At 39.6% G+C, this 20918-nt stretch overlaps 1 protein-coding gene across 6 annotated transcripts in view; it reads right to left on the bottom strand.

Moving 5' to 3' along the window:
• Nucleotides 1-3722: 3722 nt before the first annotated feature.
• Nucleotides 3723-20918, bottom strand: part of LOC115638199 (PHD finger protein 21B-like) — a 386151-nt gene continuing 368955 nt past the window's right edge. For 4 of the 6 annotated variants that reach the window (XM_030539769.1, XM_030539781.1, XM_030539796.1 and 1 more), the window contains 8 exons: nt 19258-19334; nt 15882-15936; nt 12746-12768; nt 11202-11360; nt 9475-9550; nt 8247-8350; nt 5736-5949; nt 3723-3918 (listed from right to left, as the gene is read on the bottom strand). In XM_030539769.1, coding sequence (XP_030395629.1) covers nt 3878-3918; nt 5736-5949; nt 8247-8350; nt 9475-9550; nt 11202-11360; nt 12746-12768; nt 15882-15936; nt 19258-19334 — 749 coding nt within the window. In that variant the 3' untranslated portion in view covers nt 3723-3877. Of the gene's footprint in view, nt 3919-4888; nt 5950-8246; nt 8351-9474; nt 9551-11201; nt 11361-12745; nt 12769-15881; nt 15937-19257; nt 19335-20918 lie in introns of all 6 variants that reach the window. The other 2 variants (XR_003997404.1, XR_003997406.1) reach the window with 1 other exon arrangement.

Genomic DNA, 20918 nt, shown 5'->3' with positions numbered 1-20918 from the left:
CGGTTTTTGAACAACAACAAAGTCACCTACTATCCTTCAATAAAAATGCAAACAACAAATTCAAAGCCCAACACCATCTTTTTCTCCTGGAATTTTTATGTGCCTGCCTAGTCTGTGTAGTAGCTTCCATCATGATAATTTAATGTTACTAAAAAGCTCTACCCTTTAATAGTATTCACTCTTGTTTACTTAAAAGTGGCTTGCAGAGGCAGAGTCTGGCATTTTCTGCTTATACCAATCAGTCTCTTGTGCTTGATGCCAGATGCCACCTGGGTTTCATTTTTCAGGTGAAATGAGCTGCAGTTGGTAAAATCTGATGAAAGTGAATAGGACTAGTCTGAAATGAGTGGCAATAGCCACATCAGATAAAGTCCCCCTTTGTAACTACCCAGAGCCTGCAGAATACAGAACAGTGTGCTGAGTAACAGATGCATTGTTTTAAAATTTTTTTCATTGTTATTAATGGGCCATCAAACTGATAGAAAACCAAAGTACTCTAAGTATTTCTGCGTGTGACGTAGAGTAACGAAACTCATGTCACTGGAGTTGTTTTGTTTTTGTCTTGGAGCCCTCATGCAGGACTTTAAAGAAAACTGATGGTAGCAATGGGATGGGGTTGCAGTATTACCAGCCTCAAGTGTCATAAATCATGAGTTAGGCGTTCCCTGAGATTGGCCTAAAACTTGAGCTTGTGTGTGATTTTTTTTTCCTTTTAAATACTTGAGGTCTTTTTAGGATCCACTCTAACCTACCTTTTCAAGCCAGAAATTTATTTTAAAAAAACATTAGTCACATGATCCAGGAGCTAGGGCTTTAAGAAAAAAACACCTAAGAGCATGAGACTTGCAATACCCTGTAAAATTGTAAGAGTTGGGATTCTATGCAGATATCTTACAATCTTCTATAAACAGGTTGGGAACCTCACTCTTGGTTGTATCTTACACACGATAAGACTGGCCCCATCTGTGTAGGTACTTCTGTACTACCTGAGCACCCCACTAACATTAATGGAGTTGTCCTCACAATATCCCAGTACCAATATCTTCTTTTACTGGGGGGGGGAGGGGATGAAAGTAGAGTCCAGACTGTGGGGTGGTGGGGTGGTGTTGAGATCACCCTCCTGTATAACCAAGGCTGGTGCGAACAAGTGTTTAACCCAAGTGGGGCTGGGCAGGCTGCAGTCACACACAGACACTCAGGGTGTGGCTTGCATGCTGGAAGACTGTGAGTGGTCCAAGTGGGAGCTAGTATTAGGCATTCCAGGCACTCAGGGTTGGAGGGTAGGGGTGACACATTGGTCTAGACCATACCCTGGTGTGTCACCGGGGCTCAGAGAAGATACTCAGAGTGGTGGTTGTGGGTTAGGGAAGTTAAGAAGAAAAAATGGTGCCTTCTTCATTTCCTATCCCTTTGCGCATTCAGGCTGGAAAAGTTGCACCATTTCAGGGGAGGGTGGGAGAATACAGTGGTTCTCCCTCTGACACTTTAGTGTTCTCTCCTACTATCAATATCAGTCCGTCACCATATGCCCCCCACAACATGAGTACATCCATAACCTCATTCACTCACCAATTGATTCTATTTGCCACTACACTCCTGCCTACTGCGTCCAATCTTTCCCCTCTGCCAAACCATGAAAGGTCTTTCCACCCCAACCACTACGTTTAGTCTCCTCCCACCACCCTTCCTAGTTAAGCGTGGTAGCTGAGAACCACACCCTGCTAGTATGACTTTTCCAGCAGAAGTGCCCCAGTAGCTTCAGGTGTGACTGTACCCTGAAGTGTATCAGTCCCACAGCACACTTCTCATATTGGTGTGGCTGAGCCCCATTAGTCCTTAACCACCAGCCATGCCTGCTAATGTAAGGAATGTTTTTGCTTTCAAGTCTGTGCCTTTGTCCATGGTGTCACAGGACTCTTTTTTTCAGAACTGACCCTGCTTGGGCCAACAGCAGGGTTTGAACCTGGGACCTATAAGAGTTAAAAACCATGTGCCCCTAATACTTGACATAGTGAACTAAATAGAGTAGCAGTCTCATGTAGACTAGCCAATAAAAGGTGACACTCTCTTAGCTTGGGTTCCGGATGTAATATCGTACCCATAGTATTTTTGTAAACTATGCTATCTGGTTACAAAAATGTAACTATACTGTCTGCTTTGGGACAGAATACACTGCATGGCTCCACTGTCATAATACTACAGAGATGGCCACAAACAGAAGGAAAACAAATGTCTAAGTGACTTCGCAACCCTAGTGCAGTTAGAATAGTAGCTGTTGCTATATGTACCATGTTGGTACATGACTGCCACACTTACTTTCCATTCATTTTGAATGGACACAAGTTACTTTGTATCCCCTTCAGACAAAGAAGCCAAAATGAGGCTTAGAGAGGTGCAATGGTCACATGCACACAACACACAACCTGTGGAACGCCTTGCCAGAGGATATCATGAAGGCCAAGACTATAACAGGGTTAAAAAAAGAACTAGATAAGTTCATGGAGAATAGGTCCATCAATGGCTACTAGGCAGGATGGGCAGGGATGGTGTCTCTAGCCTCCGTTTGCCACAAGCCGGGAATAGGCAACGGGATGAATCACTTGATGATAACTTGTCTGTTCATTCCCTCTGGGGCACCTGGCATTGGCCACTCTGTCGGAAGATAGGATACTGCGCTAGATGGACCTAGGAAAAAATACACATCCCTGGAAACAGTGCAATAGTTCTACATTCCCATGGTCCCAACAGCCTGAAATTAAACACTGACACAGTACGAGGCTGAAGAGCTAGGAAAAACATCAAGCCTGTCCAATCTGCCACACCTAGAAGTGCCAATAATATGTCCCACTCTGTTAGCAGGCCAGCACTATTGTAATAATATGTCTTTGTGGGGCTTTAGCACAGCATTTCCTTTTTCTCTCCTCCTTCAATAATCTTTTCTTCAGTCATTTAGAAAATTGATAATCTCAGTACAAGGCCCCATCCCAGTCCTTAACTGTGACATTGACAGCCCATGTCTGTCACTTTACCCACTTGTATAGAACCTTGCCCCCATTCACCTCAATCACAAAAGGTAAGGACATTACAATATGGCCACATGTTTGAGGCAACACATAGGACAACATGTCAAGTAAGGCAGAGCATAGGGACTAACAATAAGAAGGAAGTGAGAATGATTTAGATGTGGCTTCATAGAAGGAATTTGAAAACAAGCAGGTGCTGTGGAAGAGGACGACAGGGAAATGGGAAGCCAAGTAAGGGATTGATGCAGGCACCACTGCAAGATGACTTTGAAATGATGTAGATATTCTCAAAAGGGGGCAAAAAGTAAGAAGCAGAGAGAAGAAGGTTACAGACCAGTGAAGGCAAACCAAGGTGTGAATGAGACTCAGTACTACAACGGATGGTGAAGAAAACCAGAAACAGGAGTGTAGGTAGCAGAAGGGGAAAATGATTACATAGATTGTAAACTCTCTGGAGGGAGAAGGACTGTCTTTTTTCATTAGGCACTATACCAATGAATAGCGCAACGGGGTCCTAATCTGTAAGTGGGGTATCTATGCATTACTGCAACATATATAATTTGTAAGGGGATGGAGGAGATTACATTAAAGTTTGTGAGTTTCCTTTGATCTCTGGGGATGTTTGGTCGAGAAGGGACTGAAGGATTGAGGCCGGGTTGTATTTCTGAAAGAATGAATATCACACCATCCACACCACTATTAAATTGTCAGTCAAGTTTAATGCATCATAAAGAAGTAAAACTACATTGGCATATTTAAGACAAACACTTTTTTTCTATGCACACTATCCACTGGACAGTCCCCTTTTCAAAATAACTACTTTTAACAGTCCAAGACACGTCTTCAGAAATTCTTCACATGTTCAACCTTCCATATTTTCCTTTTTTTAATTTGTCTGAGAAGAAAAAAAAACATTAAACCTGAAAACACTTACATTGCAAGCCACATTAGAATGCATAATTGGCATACAATAATCAATGTATAACAATTGTGTTTTACTTAGTTCACTTTGTTCATCAATAAAAGAATATAAAAATCTTGTTCAACTGAGTGTTAAGTGTATTAAAATAGATTTGTATAGTACTGCACAGTTTCTCCCGGAGTTGTGAAAATGGTTGAAGGGACCATGTGCTGCCCAGTGATGGGCAACTGAAAAGGCCAGTCCCTCATTTTTAAAAAAAATGACATTCGGCACCATGTCAAATGCTGATGTGAGAGACTAGCTGTGTGTCATGCTCTAGTGGTTCCTTGCTTCTGTTTTGTTTCATACCTGTTGTACTAAGTAACTAAAGGATCGAGAATGGAATCAGTGGTTGTGTGAAACTCTGCATTGTTAGAGGAAAAGGGGTTGCCCATCACTAACTTCCGAGGTAGGCCTCAGGATTACAGGATAGGCCTGTGGCCTACTAAGGCGCCAGACTGACCCTTGTAGTATCAGGAAGACTCGCTAGTGAAACAAGCAGGAGCTCTAGGATTTTCTCAGACTAATGCTAAACATTTTCAAATGTGTTACAAATCAGTAAAATTTAAAAAGGAATTAAGTTTCCAAAAACCCAGCAAACCCTTAATTTTCCACAGTCCAACCCTCCCCCTAAATTCTTGCTATTATCCAATATGACAAACAACCCCTTGAGGCAGTTTTTTTTTTCCTGTACCATTTTTGCAGATATTCCTGCAAACAAACAAACAAAAACCCCACCAGCTTTTTCCATGTTACCTATTTTTACAATAAAAATGCAGTACAAAAATGTAAAATTATTTTTTGGCATATTATCTGTACTGGCAAGAAAAGAAAAACAATCTTTATTTGCTTTTATTTAAAAAAAAAAAAGGTTCAAAACATAACCAAAAAAACCGAACCCTACCTCCAAAGCTATCCACTATATGGTTTATGCTAAATCTTGCACAAAAACTCCATGAGAAAAATACATCAATAGCAAAATAAGTAAAAAGGACCTGCAAAAAAGTAAGGAGTTTTACAGTCATACCTCTTTAAATACTTCAGAATGCATATACAGAAGCATCAACATGAAAATACTTCAATATTTTACTAGAAACGCTAACTTCATACAGTTTTTTAATTTAAATATCTGCAATTCAGCTATAATACTGAAAAAAATGATTTTTTTGTTTTAAAGGCTCTGTGAGCGTCCATGACGTCATTCTTGTCTAACAGCCCATCTTCAGTTCACCTGAATCAGTGAGGCAGACCTTGTTCACTTTCCTAAGAATCCATGTCAAGTCCTAAGTAGTTCCGGCTCTTTTTATATTACCAGTTTCCTCCTTCAAACAGCTTTAAGCCCAGCTACCTCCCTACTCGTTTACTAACTCTTTGTATTTAAAATGTTTCCCTTTAAAGCAAACTTGTAAAATTGTCTGCCCTCCAAAAAGGATACTTCACTTTCTATCAGCCATACTATTTCTTTTCCTTCTTATTCATAAATACATTAAGGCCAACATAACAAAACAAATCTCATAAGCACTGAAGGTCTTGGCAAATACAAAACTGCAGCAAAATCTGCTCTGTGGGAAGTTGCTACCACAGTGACCTACAAACTGGACTGATTGGCTTAAATTCTACATGTGTAAAAAATGAGATTGTTTTTCGTTTCCTTCATTTCCCGTTGTTTCGGTTTAATCTCTCCTTTGCGCATGTATAAAGTTTTTTTTTGTTTTTTTCCATTTCCCCCAGACAGCGCTGTCAGTTGTTACCCTGTGATTGCTGCAAGGCTTTGTGCATGGCAGCAGAGGCAGATGAGGGTTTGATCCAGGGGACAGTTAGCAGGGAGGAGGTGGTGGTTGTCGTCATGGTAACCTGAATCATCTGCTCATTTTGTATCAGTCTAATGAGAGTTTTGAGACGTTCCAGCGATGACTGAGTCCCTTTCTGCTGGGCTAACAGGCTGTTTTTTAGCTCTAAGCATTTCTGTTACAGAGAGAGATGGGGAGAGGGAAGGAGAGACTTACAATACATTCAAATTGGCATCAAACATCCCCCCAAACATGCTTTACATGTCTGGAGAACATGTCCATCTCAAACCAATTACGTTCTCCTTTGAGGATAGCAGAAACACAAGCAAGAAACTAATGGAGTAATACCCACTGGTGCATATAGTGCCTCACTTGTCTTAGCAACAATATTCATCTAAGATCAAGTATATACTGAGGGCACTTTTGACCATATCCTGTTGAAAGACAGGAAGAATACATGATCGTGTAATGGCAGTCTACAGATTTTGTTGGCATGGGTTTACAATGGCCACATGACTTGAAAGTGGCAAAGCCATCAATAAGCACTGTAAGTCTTCCCAAATGACTTCAGTAAAACCTTCAGGTCAAACTACACTCTGATGTATTTTGTATGTGGCACATATTTACAGTCCATTTTAGGGAGACTAAATAAAATGGTGTTTGTTTTAAATCCATTTACCTAAAGCCAGGCAACTTAGTAACAAGGATGCCAGTAAACTGCTAAAGAAAACCTCAACTATTTTTCAGGTATAAAATGTTAGTTGAAGGGCCACTATTTAATGTTCTACCATGGCTAGAAACAGAAGCCTTATCCTACTGGGAAGGGAATTTCTGGCTTTTAATGGATGAAAGCTCCTGTTTCTCTTTCCAATAGGTCATGAAACCCAAAACAGTTACTGGTCCAGGTCTGCATATTGTCTCTCATGGGCCTTGGTCCAGAATAGTTTTAGAGAAGAACATTCTGCAGTTCTTGGGAAGCAGGAAACACTTACTTGACTTTTTTTCTTTTTTTAAAAAAAGTAGCTGTTCAGAGGTTTGGGATTTTGGAATAAACCCTGGGGGAGATGGATTAGAGGGCAGGTGAAGTATTCCCAGGTGAATAATAAATGCATGGGTCTGCAATTTATAACAATATCACTGTCACACGTGGTGTGTATGGGGTTTTCACTTAATTCAATTGGTAATTTACTTTTTTAGTTAATCTAAACCTCAGAAACCTCTTTGATTTGGATAAATATTATCATAGGCCAAAATTGCCATTTAAGAGAGAATGCTTCACAATCAAAGGGCCTAATTCTGCTTCTGCACCACTCCCATTGACTTCAATAGCAATTATTTTTACACACACACACACACACACACACACACACACACACACACACACACACACACACACACACACACACACACACACACACGTGTTGAATTTGGCCCAAACTCTCTTTCATTCTGAAATCACTAATCCAATTACATTGTTCTAACCACTAAAGAATACTCTACCCCACAGAGACCTCTCTCCGTGCATGTGTTAGTTTCCATTAGAGCTGACGGTGGTTATGTACAGTTAAAGGGAGTACTTCCCACTGTGATGTCTTTTAATAAGTTATTACTTTTCTTTCCACTCTGTTTTAAATGTGATCAAATATTTAACATGCCTCTCCTGGATAACTGCAATGGTAGAGCAAGTACTGACCAGTTACTATTGCAGCTGCCACTTTAATTTTCCAGGATCAAGAAGATTAAAATATGTAGTTACACCATATTACAAACAAACAAGCAAATTCTTAGTAGTAGTAGTTCTATAGTTTGGGGACAGGTTTGTGGTCAAATAGCCATGCCTTAAGTAAGTCCTGATGTCCATGATAGCTAGGAATTTGGGTTCTAAACTCGAGCTTACACTCTCTAGAGTGGCAGGGACTGGTAGAAGTAGTGTACACGCATACCTGGAATCAGGTTATGCTTGGGTGACCCCCTCCAGCAACCCTTGGTTCTAGTTTTTGTAGGAGATGCTGAGAACACTGCTGTGATACTAGACCTCTTGAGAGTGGTGACGATGGTCATACCTGCCTAACCTCATGCTTTTGGACTGATGCGCAGGCTCTTGGCACTGGAGCAGGTCATGCACAGATCTTTCTTGTGAAAGATGGGAAGTGCTATACTGCAGTTCTATAGCTCTGATGTGTATAGAATGGGACAGAAGATATGTTTAATTTTGTTTTCTCATTTGAGTGGGGAAGCGCTCCAATAACAGATCTGCCACTGCCTCCTGCTCCTCAACCTGTCAGTGTATCTTGCTCACCCCTCACAAAGAGACCGCATATATGTTTCTTTGTAAAGAAACTATTCACACTTGAGTATGAATAGTTTGTGAGCATAACTCATTTCCCAGCCATCTAATCTCAGTTTTTCAAGTATAAATGCTTTATAACCAATCCTGTGGGAGACATTATGCCCCACAGTCTGGAGTCTTACTTTAATTGCATTGTTGAGAAGTCTCTCTTTCTCTTCCAACTGTCTATGTTCACTCTTCAGCTCGCTGCCTTTCTTTAATAATTTTCTCTTCTCTTCTTCTTTGACTGTGGAACAATAAGGTTTAGAATGTAAATATTAAGATACAGACTGAAAAAACGGTCTGCACTGACTCATGAGAATAGGATTAAGTGTTCTAGATAGAGCATTCCATACGTCTACCCAGTCCCATCTCAAAATGCATAGCCAGAGGAACTGAGTTTCCAGTTGCACATAAGATAACTCTCTATCACTTTTGAAATGGTTCAAGTACAGGACAGACATTAGTCCACAACACACCTTTGAGGTGGATATAGAATCCCTATTTTATAGATAGGGAAACTAAGGCAAAGAGATTAAATTACCTGCTCAGGGCTACAGAAATTCATTTAAGGACATTTCCTCTCACAAATGCTAGGTACACAGTTTCAGACAGTCATGTCTTTATTAAATCAAAACCAATACTTTTTAAAGCAAAGGCACTAGTTCTTATCAAAGACTATGTTCATACCAAGTTTCATGTTTTCAGTCATAAGCAATTTTTACACTGGCCTTGTACTTTAAAGTGTAATTAGAATTAGAACTTCTCTTAAAATGTTTGCAACCAGTACATTTGCTAAAAAGTGCATTTTTGGGGGGGTCAAATACAGTGAACAGTTTTGGCCAAAAAAAAGGAAAACAAAAATTTAGAAAATGGCTAAAAGGTTGTTTTGGAAAAAATAAGAACAGTTTCAAGACAAAGTACTGAATGCAAATGACCAGTTTCTAAATGAAATGCCAAATCAAAACAATTTGACGTTTTTGAATAGGCATTCAAAAGATTTTATTATTAATTGTTCATTCAACTTTAGAATTTTTCTCCAATTTGAAAAAAAAATGTATGTTTTTGTCTTTCAAAGTTTTTCTTTTCTTTCAAACTTTCTAAAAAAGAACAAATTAATCTTCAATCCATGAGAAACCATGGAAAACTTCAGCTGAAAGGTGAATGTTACAGAAAATGATGTGTGTGAGAACAGGGGGTAGGATGAAAAGCATTTAGTAATACTGACTGGCAGGCACTACCACTGATCTTATGGAGCGTTAGCTCTTCCACGCATCTTGCTAACATGAATTTATGCCCTCTGAGTTAGACAGTCACTCCCATTAACTGGGGACTAGAGAGCCTCTTATCAGGAATCACGCCATTCTGTACCTGTTTTATGAGTAACATAGGAATGAACAATAGCCAGAGTTCCAGTCCATGGCACATTTTCATCTTTCTTTAATACCTATAAATCCAGAGAACACCACAAATTAGTAATCCACGAAGAGACACACATACACAATTCACGCCTTCCCACTCACCCCACAAAAAAACTTTACTATTTACTTTACTATTACAAAAAAATGGTATAATTGGAATTTTAAGTTGTAAACTGAAATGCAGTGGAAAAATTCTGTAACTTTTATTTTACTTCACTGTAAACAGTGTCACTACATAATTGCTAGGATGGGGTTTTCAAATCTCACACTTGATGACTACCACAGGGGGCCAAAAGGAATTATTCTCCAGCCCCTTTCATACAGGCTTACACAATTTCCAGGAGAGTTAGAGGTATTTTGCCTACCTATTAGGTACAGGCCACCACTGGAGATAGAATACTGGACTTGATAGAGAAGAGAAGATAGGCTGGTTCCACTAAATGTAAATATAGACCAGCAATTCTCTTTTACATTTCCAAAGAAACTAAAGAGTAATTTTTCCTAGGGGCTAAAGCAGAGAATTATAAGGAACAAAAATTAAGCCTGCTCATTCTGCAATTTAGCAACATTGTTTTACAGTTCTTACAGACCTGCTGCTAATCATTTGGCTTGTGTGAACACTGTTAGAATTGCATTTCTAAAATGTTTATCAATAGCTGCATATAATAAATCTTATAAAGAAGATGGTGTACTCTCCTTACAACCTTCAGCTCCTCTGGTGCATTTTCTGTGCACGACACTGTCGCCGCCGTCTGCAAGAACTAAATTACTTGCTTTGCAATTGTACGTACAGGTGGTTTTTATAGAAGAAAAATGTAAAGGAAACGAACAGCTATTTTTAATCTTTCAGCGTAAATCTTGAGGGATGCAATACCATGAAATCAAAAGGGGAAAAAATGTAAGGTATGAGGCCAATGCTGTGAAACTACCTGGCAACAAAAGAAGCAAATTACCAAAGAAACTTCAATGCAGTTGAATCTCAGCGTTACGGACACCCTGGGAATGGAGGTTGTGTCCGTAAGTCTCACATGTTTGCAACTATGACCAAAGCGCAGTTCAGGCTCCAGATCCAGCAGCTGACACTTCAGGCCAGGCTCCAGCAGCAGGTGAGCTCCCAACTCAGCACTGGCAGCTTCCTTCCCTGGGTTGGACTGAGTTTGCCAGCTTGTCCCCCTCCCGGCTGTGTGTGTGAGTGAGAAAACAGCGTGTCTCCCTCCTGGCTTGGGAAAGGGGGTGGTGATAAAAACAATGCATCCCCCTCCTGGTGGGGGATGAGTGGGAAGGGGTGGAAGTGACGCAGACCCCAGCACTGCTCCTGCTTTGTTGGTTCTGGCTGCCTTAGGCTGGCAGCCCCAGCTTCATCACCTCCTAGCGGTAAGTGGCTGCCCAGCACATGGGGGTGAGGTGGGGACAGGCAGCCCAGATGTGCCTACTTTTAAGATGCAATATAGGCACAGTACTTGACTTTTTTTTTTTTAGTCTTTGCTGCTGCCTGATTGGTTACTTCTGGTTTTACATGGTGTCTGGTTGACTGGCCAGTCCGTAACTCTGGTGTTTGTATCTTTGAGGTTCTACTGTATTACTTTTGATAATCTTGTCTCCTTAGCTACTGTTGTAGGCTCTCTCCTTTTTTCTTTTCTTGGAATGACTGCAAAACACATGCCTCAACTCACTTACCTTTTGTTGGCACTTTGGGCAGGCCCAAACCCCTTTGGGGACAGTTTTCAGAGGAGGATCCAAGCAATTGAGATGATATGCTCTTGGACATGTGCCACATGGTTGCAAGTTAATGCCACGCTTACATGCTGTACAGTGGTCATCGTGGTGAATTTCATTCTGAAAGAGAAGAAGAGGGTAGGTTGGGTCAAGTCAACTCTTAATGTAACTTTCCACAAGCAGCACTTGTAGCCACTACTTCACCAGACAGACCATTCAAACACAATATCTCATTTTTGAAAGCTTCCTGGCTGCTATAGAAGGAAGACAAACAATTTTGTACTCATCAACAACAAATGAGCAAAATTCAATGAGTTGAAACAAATAGAAAAAATGTGAAATAATCAAACAATCACGCAGACAGCAATCAAACACAGCTATGAATCAACTAATGTTTCCAGCCAGCAATGTGATAATTATTCCACTCTGTTTCTGGGAATGTGTCACTATCACTTCTAACACACACACATCACCAGGTGCAGTTCTATTTCGATGAGTGGGCCAATGTCATTATATGGCTCACTTGTCCTTCAAGTCCCCAGTAAAAGCAAGTAAGCAAAAGTTTCTGGGGGGAAAAAAAGCACAGTTCCACGTCTTACACACATTACCTTGAAGAGCTGCTAGGGAAACAAGCATGAATACAACTTTCTCCCACGTGCCCCCTCACAAATTTCCTGTAGAGGGCCCCCATCACTCTCTTCTCTAGTTTGTTAATTGTTGTTTTCTGATTTAAACCACACAGATCCACTATGACAACCTTTCTCACACACGACTGATTAGTACTTTATCAGTAGTTCATTTTATATATTGCTAAGTCTCATTAACAAAGTTATAATGTCATGTAGTAAATTGCTATGCTAATATGGTGGCAATGTTAATTACTCTTCATATAATTAGGTACATTTTAAGATAAGGGAGACTGATTTTGGAGCTCTCATGGTTTGTGAATCATTACATAAAAACCTCAATTTTCCTACTAGTTTTCCATTAAAAAAAGTGATTTATTGAAATAAACATATTCTATAATCATATTTTCATCTCTCAGAAAATCATTTTTACAAAATTTCATGTCAGCTTTATCCAGTATCAGATCCTAAACTCAAAATTCCTCTCCAAAAATGTCAATATTAGAAAGCACTATTAAAAATGTCTAGATTTTAACCTTAGCAGAGAGAGATCTACTCAAGTAGAACAGTAAATATTTTTCCTAGATGTTTGTTAATACCACAAAACTAAACCAGCATTTTCTCAATCAATGGATTCTACAAAGTATTAAATTCAAACCCGTGAACATGAAAGCACGTAAGTTCATCTTGTTCTGAAATTCTGTTTTAATGGCTCAAAGATTTAGGTAAACTAGAGAGATTCCAGAAATGGTAGGAAAAAAAGGGAAAGAAAATATTGCAATTTTGTACCGTGGCAGAGACTATGATAATTAACAGCAAGCACTGTATTACATGATGATGAGAGAGACAGTGGTAATATACAAATCTTGCTAAACATACCTTCCAACATGGATCCTCATTTGCTAGCACATGAAAGAAGGGCAGAGAACAAGTTAGTGGGCAACACATCAGTGCAATGAATTTTAGTCAAGCCATGACACAAGTGATGGAAGAAGGGGGAAGGGGATTATAGCAGGTTATTTTAATGTGGACATGAGAGAGTGACACTTGAAATAGCACCAATTAACATTTTAGTATTCAGAGCTGCATGTTATTTAGGTTTTAGGAATTGGGCACCTGAAACTCTAAATGCTGAAGATGTTAAAACATTTCATAGTACCAAAAGATTGATGTCTGTCCTAAACTTCCAATGGATAGGACCTATCCAGACTTAACTAGATAGGAAAAAATCTTCTTTAAAGGTTTGACTCTTCCAAGGCCGAACACTCAGGCCCCCAACCAGCAGAGCACTTAAGCAGGTGCTTACCTTTTCAGTACAGGAGTAGTCCCATTGACTTACAGTTAAGCAAGTGTTTAAGTGCTTTTCTGACTCATGGATAAAATGCACAACACCTTGCAGGATCGGGCATTATATTATCATCAACCCTTCAACATCAGAATTGCTCATGTCAAAAATGTGTGTCATGTTTTGGTCTATCGCGTAAATGACTCTTTAATGGTTATAGCCCAAGCCTGATGGAAGGAGTACTTAGAGGTGGTTGAAAAATACACTGAATTTTTCAAGAAACTGTTTGGAAAAAAATCATTCTTTAATTTTCTTTTTTCCAAGTCTGTAATTTCCATTGCTGAGTCACAAAACACTTGGGCAGAATGCCTCACTGAAAAGCCCTAGAATGTCTCTCCTCCCTCCTGTAAGTCAGCTGATGGAGTAGTCTTTCTTTGGTTTAGGGAGACAGAACTGAGGAAACTTCTTTCCTGTTCTCCTTTTCTGATCACACGTTATCTGGTGTGTGTTTACATATATCTGGCAGACAGAATTTGATCCACATGCCCAAAGCACGGCCTATATGCATGCGCGCACACACGGAGCACAGTGAAACTATGATTATTCAGATGAACGGGGGATATGGATGTTATTCAGATAAGCAGAGGAGTGGATAATTGGAGAGTTTTTTATATAGGCGATGCACATCAGGGACATGATCTCATTTCAGCTAAGAGATTTTTCCCAATAAACAAACTCTGAATAATTGACATTTCACTGAGAATATCACAAGCACCACTCTCTCCTACATTTTTTGAAAGGAAGAGCTGTTTCCTGCACACTATTTTCTTTAACAAATATACAATGTTTTTCAAAAATAAATAAATCCTTTTTGGTTTGCATTTGTCAATGAAGTTGGCCTACTCTGAGGCCTTGGCTACACTGACGCTTTACAGCACTGCAACTTTCTTGCTCAGAGGTGTGAAAAAAAAACACCCCGGAGCGCTGCAAGATACAGCGCTGTAAAGCGCCAGTGTAAACAGTGCTGCAGCGCTGGGAGCACGGCTCCCAGCGCTGCAAGCTAAACCCCATGAGGATGTGGAGTACATGCAGCACTGGGAGAACTCTCTCCAGCGCTGGCACTGCGACTACACTCACACTTCAAAGCGCTGCCGCAGCAGTGCTCCCACAGCAGCACTTTGAAATTTCAAGTGTAGCCAAGCCCTGAGTGTCCACTTTTCCCTCTTCTACCTGCTGAAATGATCTAAATGGAGAATTATTTTTAAAGGGAGGATGGTATAATAAGCAAGGTGGTGAGCTACGCAATGAAGACAATGAGATTAAAGTGTAAGTTCTTTGGGACAAGGGCTGTCTTGTTTTTCTGTGTTTGCACAGTGCCTAGCACAATAGGATCCATCACTGGGGCTCCTAGGTGATATCACAATACAAATATATAATAACTGAAGCTATGAGCTATGTAATAAAGACAGACAATGGAGAGATTGTTCAGCACAGCAACAGGGATTTTAGGTATTAGGAAGAATAGTTATAGGGCTTACTAAAATAGCTAATAATTAAGGTAAAACTGTGTCATATCCCAAGCAGCTTTGTGACAGTCATGCCACTGAAGCTTTGTCACCTGTCTAAAAACATGGACACACAGAGGAAACAAGGACATTTACTGAGGGTCTCAGAGTAACTTATCTAATGTTGTTCTCTCTAGGCATGTGTTTACAGGGAAACACAGGCATCAATTTTAAGTTGGATAAGAAGAGTAAGGAAAATTTGATATCAGCAACATAAAAAGAAAAGACCAAGGCAGGTCACAACTTTGCATCTGTATTAAAATGGCACTTTTAATTGCGCCTTAATACTTAAAAAATATTTTTTTGTTGTTGAAAAAGGATAAAAATACCTCTAAAATACTATGGTGTGCATTTACAATAGAATCTAAGTTGTAGCTGTTGTCACATCTCTTTACAGTCTTCCTCTCCTCTTCTGCAATGTATTCAAGCCTCTCATCCTCAGTTCTACACAGCGCTGTCCCCCCTACAATGCAATTTTTGTTCCCTTCTATGCTCTGTTTAATCCTCTCTCCTCAACTTTCTTCCCTTATTCCAGTCTCGGTTCTGTGCCTTTTCTCACACTGCTCCTTAGGCCTGTCACTTATTCCTTCTTCCCAAGAGCCATTACTTTTCCTCTCCAAATTTCTCTCAGTGCTGCCAACTTGTTTTTTATCACAAAATCTTACATGAGTGTGGTGTTTTCCTTAAAGCCCCAACTCCTGGACTCATTAAGTATGTGAGAATTTCGCATTTTCTTTGAAAACTAAGTTTCTTGCTCTCATAGTTATAGAGTACAGCTGGAAAATGTGACTCCTAGAAGCTGAAAACCGGAAGATAAATTAAAAGATCCCCTAATTTATTTTTTTAATCTAATCCCATGGTTTTTGAACATTTGGGATTGGCAATACTGCCTCCTTAACATCTTTTTCCTCTACAACACTAGAAACCTGATCTTCCATTGATTTCCCAGGGCTTTGGGGGATCAGGGTTATATATCCTCACGATCCCTTAACTTTAACTTTCGTTTTGCAGTGTAATCATCCATTTTCATTGCACAGTCCAAGGGGCAGGGGCCTTGTATAGCTATGCACCCTATGGTACTCTAGAAGTAATTAATAACAAATACAACTAATAAATATTTAATACCACATCATAATAGCAATGTATTCATTTAAAAAATACTTACCTCTTGCTGAAAGGAACAAGGGGTTATTCAAATAATTTGATGCCAGGCGTTTCCGCTGCAAAGGGAGAGAAAAGAAACCATACTGTCATCTCAAGAGCTCTGGCTCTCTTATGCTTTTCTACCCTCAGTCTCTAAGGAATTTTCTTCATGCATAATCAGTACTCAAAAAGCTAATTCTGTGACTCAGAATATAGGCTTCTTAAGGCTCCTCAGATGGTGAACTAAGCCACATACAGCTGCATTATTCATCTTCTAGCAAGGTTTTTCTAGACACCTTTATTAGATTTTATTAACAAACGGTAAATGCAAATTATTGATTGGGCTTCAGGAGTGGTTCCTGGGGTCTGTAAACAGTACTAAAGAACGTGGCATCCAAACAACATTTATCATAAACCAATATGTACTAAATTGTTGCTGCAAGACAACACTTTTATTAGTGTCAATAGAATTGGTGATGAACTTCTCACAGGAGGGGGAAAGAAGTCACCACTTTGTGTGACAATTATCTGCATTTGATACAAATACATTTTGATTGCAAGCTGTACACAAAGGCCTTGGGAAAATATTTTCCCTCAAACATTAATGTGTACTGCCTTAGGTGTCAGAGGTCATTTCAGTCTGAGAGAATTTCAAACCTATGGACACCTGTTCACTAGGAACTTGACTGAGACAAGCAAATACCATCTGGTAACTGGCTGGAATGTTAACAGCTATTGGTCACTAGAAACCTGGGTTTGTAACCTAGAGAATAAAGGTCTCCATCCATAGTAGTTGCTTTCCTGACCCATCCAGTTCCTGTGCTGTGAGATTGCAAAGAGTGCTGTACTCCTCCAACAGATGTTGTTGAACCTACTTTCAGGAAAATCAGAGTTTTCTTTCTAACAAATGATTTATTCAGTGGTTAGTAAACTGCTCTCTGTCATGCTCTTCAGAATACATGAATGACTGGATGGCTAATGAATTTTCAGCTGACATCTGTTCCTTCAGAAAACATTCAGCCTGAAACATAGCCTTCCTTCTGTTTTAAAAAATATACTACCCAGGGTGGAAGAATGGAATAATTTCTTAACAGCATAAAACCCCCAAACATGCTTCTGGGCAGAGATTTAGCTGCAGAAACAGAAATCCAGTTTGAAACAGCAACTGCATATTCACAATCAAGGAGGTTAACAGCACAATGAAGCACGCTTTCTTGGCTCCTGCAGTTTGGGGGAGGGGGCAAGTAAGAAGTATAATCTATATGCAATTTCAGTTTAAACAATCATGAATTAAAGATCATCCACTAGATCAGCTGTAAATTAAACTGCACCAAAATGCCTGAGAAAATGCCACAAAATACCTCAGCTCACTGATTAGTAAATCAATCTGCGAAGCTAATTGATTGGAGGAAAACTGTTTGCTTCCATTTTATTTGAATGACATTCCCTATGGTCAGTCCTTAATGACAGCTCTTAATGAGGACAGAGCTGGTCAGCCACATGACTCTCTCATTTTAAGATTCTTTCTGCATGCTATTCTTCACTTCAGGATATACTTATGAGAATAAGTCTAATAAGAACCAAGAACGAGGATATGATAAATGTATTTACCTCCTCATCAACCCTATACAAGTTAATTTAGTTTCTCAAAAATACCCCTCAGATTAGGACCAAAAAAACCCATGCAACATACATTTTAAACAATCCAGTTGCAGTAAACTTCAAGCCAAGTTTACTGGAGGTCCCTATTGTGCTGGGCATTATATGTACATATAGCAAGAGACAGTCCTTACCCTGAAGAGCTCACAGTTTGAATTAATAAGATAGAAGGGGTGGGGAAAAGGAAGCATCAACATTCCCCATCTGTAAAATAGGGATAACTGAGGCAGAAAGAGATTAAGCAATTTTCCCAAAGTTACAAAGCTAGTCTGTGGGCAAGACAGCAATAGAATTCAGGTCTCCTGAAACCCACTCCACTGCCGTAAACCACAAGACCAACCTTCTTCACAGATAAGTCATTCAACAACCCATTTACATTCTGCCTACCAGTTCCTTTCTCCGATCAACCAACTACCTCCCCTCTACCACATTGGCCAAAATAACCGGATATCTCAAAAAGCTGGTTTAGCTATGAGTCTGCATTGCTGATAACTTGTTAAGCAAAATCTATGTCCTTTGGTTTATAGCACACAGGAAAAACTAATAAATGTTGCTCATATGTAGAGCTTGCCAGAAACCAACATTTCCATTCTATGCGCGATTTCAATTTTTTTTTATTCTGAATTACAACTGAATGGTAAAATTTCCAAATTCCCTGTGGAACAAAGATTCTGAAAATGTTTAACTGAAAACTATCATAACGTTTTCTTTAGATAATGTCACATAGCTTCCTTGTCAAAGTATTTCATTTTAATATGATAAAAATATAATTAATTTTGTTAACTTTTATTACATTAAAATATTAATTTTAATGATATAAAAGTAAATCTATACAATAGGTGAAATGCTTTTAACTTTTTCAAAATATTTTGCCATTATCAGAACAAAACCAGAAGGTCAAAATGTACTTTTTTTTTTTTTTAATAACCCAAGCTTTGAATCCAATGCTAGACTAGGGTCAAATTTTGTTACACCTGCAAAATCTCATTGGCGTGAACACGGTAGTACTGGAATAAAAGAGCAGAAGTTAGATGTCAGGGTTTCATGTCTGAGTTCCTTTACTATCAACAGGACCCATAGGCACATTAGTTAATAACTGCTCATGAAAGGGCTAGATTGTTTTCTCTGCTTTTTCACTGACAAGTATTACATGTGTAGCAGCAGTGCAAGTTTCAACTTACTGGCCCATCACTGTTCTTCAGTCTTGACCTGGAAAGATCCTTCTCTATGGGAAAGCAAATAATTAGGTCTCATGTTTATTTACCCTTTTTTGGCCTCTGCTCAGACCATCAACAAGGGTTCCAGTTAATGCCAAATGATGTTCTGATGTGAAAAGCTGTTGCCTAGAAACTGAGATTAAAAATGTTTGTTTCATACCTCCTATCTCATCAATCTCTCTTTTAAGTAGATGAGGTTCCTCATTCATATGTAATTTTGCAATAAGAAATACTTAGGCCAGGGTTTCTCAAACGGGTCGCCACTTGTGTAGGAAAAGCCCCTGCCGGTCTGGGCTGGTGTGTTTACCTGCCCCATCTGCAGGTCTGGCCGATCGCGGCTCCCACTGGCCGCGGATCCCTGCTCTGGGCCAACAGGAGCTGCTGGACAGGGCGGGTAAACACCCCGGCTCGGCCCGCCAGGGGCTCTCTCTACACAAGCGGAGACCACGTGTGAGAAACCCTGACATAAGCCTTTTATTGGCAAAGAACAGAACCGTGTTTAAAAAGTGAATGATAAAGTACCTCAGTTTCCAAGAGTCCGCTATAGGCTGGATTTGCTGTGCTTCTTCTCTTTCTTTCCTGACGCTTGCTCTGGATTTCTGTAACCATGGAAAGAAACGTTCATTGTGTGTTTCTCATTCATCGGGAAAAAATGTAGCTCTAACTTGTTAAGCAAGATGCTCTTGCCCCCGATGCCTTGGGCACTGTGTTCAGTTTCAGTTTCTACAGTATAATTGCGTTGCCTCAGCACTGATAGTTGCTGCAGTTCAAGGTCCGATATTACTAAGCCTTTCTTATAAAATTCAAACACAGGCATTTTTATTTCATCTTCCTCCAAAATAGGCTTGCTCTGCACTAAAAGATTTTATTATGATCCCTTCAGAAACATATTTAGAAAGCACCATCAGATGCTTTCAAAGCACTACCAATATCTGTTATTTTAAAAAAAGAGCATATCAAACATATATCCCTTGCAAGTTGTATCAAGTAAAAATCACAGGGATATTTTGAAATTTTACTTTATATTGGTTTTGTTTTCCTCAGGTTAGGAGGGTGATGAAAAGCAGGGTCATAATGAGAAGCTAAATTTAATCTTAACTATGGACTGATAATTTGTCTGTCCATAGTATACAACAATATTATGATCTTCTGCATAGAATACAGTATCTTAGTTATTTAAGGCCTTCTAAGGTCATCGTAATTGGAACACCAGATGCACCTAATCACAGTCCTGTTTAGCAGAACGGAAACACAGGAAAACTCTTGTTTTCTACACCAAAAGGGATTTAGGACTAACATTGGCTGTGAAAAGTAATGCGGCATACCTCTGTATGTAGATAGGGTAAAATCCTGAACCCACTGACTTAATCAGGCCAGGATTTTTCACCTGATGTATTTCACTTTATTCTTTGCAAACTGCTTGTGAAAATGGAAGAAGATGTTTATTATGTCAGTGTATTTTATAGCCTTCATTTTTCAAATCGACTAGTAATCTTGGATGCACCATTTCTGGGGACTCCGCACTTTCTGAAAATCAGGCTCTTGAAACATGTCAAGTTGGATACTGAAAATCACTTGTCACTTCTGGAAAAACTGAGGCTTACATACACTATCTTTTCTCACTGTCACTCCTGGTGAAAAACGCTAGAGACTGAAGTCTATGTATTTGCAGGCAGCAGCTGTGCAAACTTTTCCTCAATGTCATGATATCATGCCCATAAGGGGCTACCTCTAGTGGCAAGAAACTAGTTCACCCCAAATGCCCATCCAGCCTTTGGCTTTAGCTGAGGTTGCCAACAAATGTGCTGGAGGGTTTTGGTGGTGTGGACATTCATTCAGTAGGAACTGGATTGAGAAAACTAAGCTCAAGTCCCCCACAGGGCATGCCCAGTCACCAGAGTGTAACAACTTTTTGTCATTGATGCTGGATACAGGATGCACTCTGGTTACCCATTCTCACTGCCACAAGTATGTATGTATGTATGCATTTTTTTTTTAAGAAAAAGCTAAAAAGAAATACTTTAGGTGGGTTTCATACATCAGCAACGCATTAATTGGAAATCAGCTTTGTCCCCAGGGAAGCATCAGCCCACTACCACCATCACTAATTAATATCTTTTGTAAACTGGTCTATGCAGCCTATATTGACAATGTATCCTGAATGACATGTTCCTCTTACAAAA

This window comes from Gopherus evgoodei, chromosome 1 (genome assembly GCF_007399415.2).
Source record: "Gopherus evgoodei ecotype Sinaloan lineage chromosome 1, rGopEvg1_v1.p, whole genome shotgun sequence".
In the NCBI taxonomy this organism is placed as follows: Eukaryota; Metazoa; Chordata; order Testudines; family Testudinidae; genus Gopherus; species Gopherus evgoodei.
This window is presented reverse-complemented; position numbering and strand designations above follow the sequence as displayed.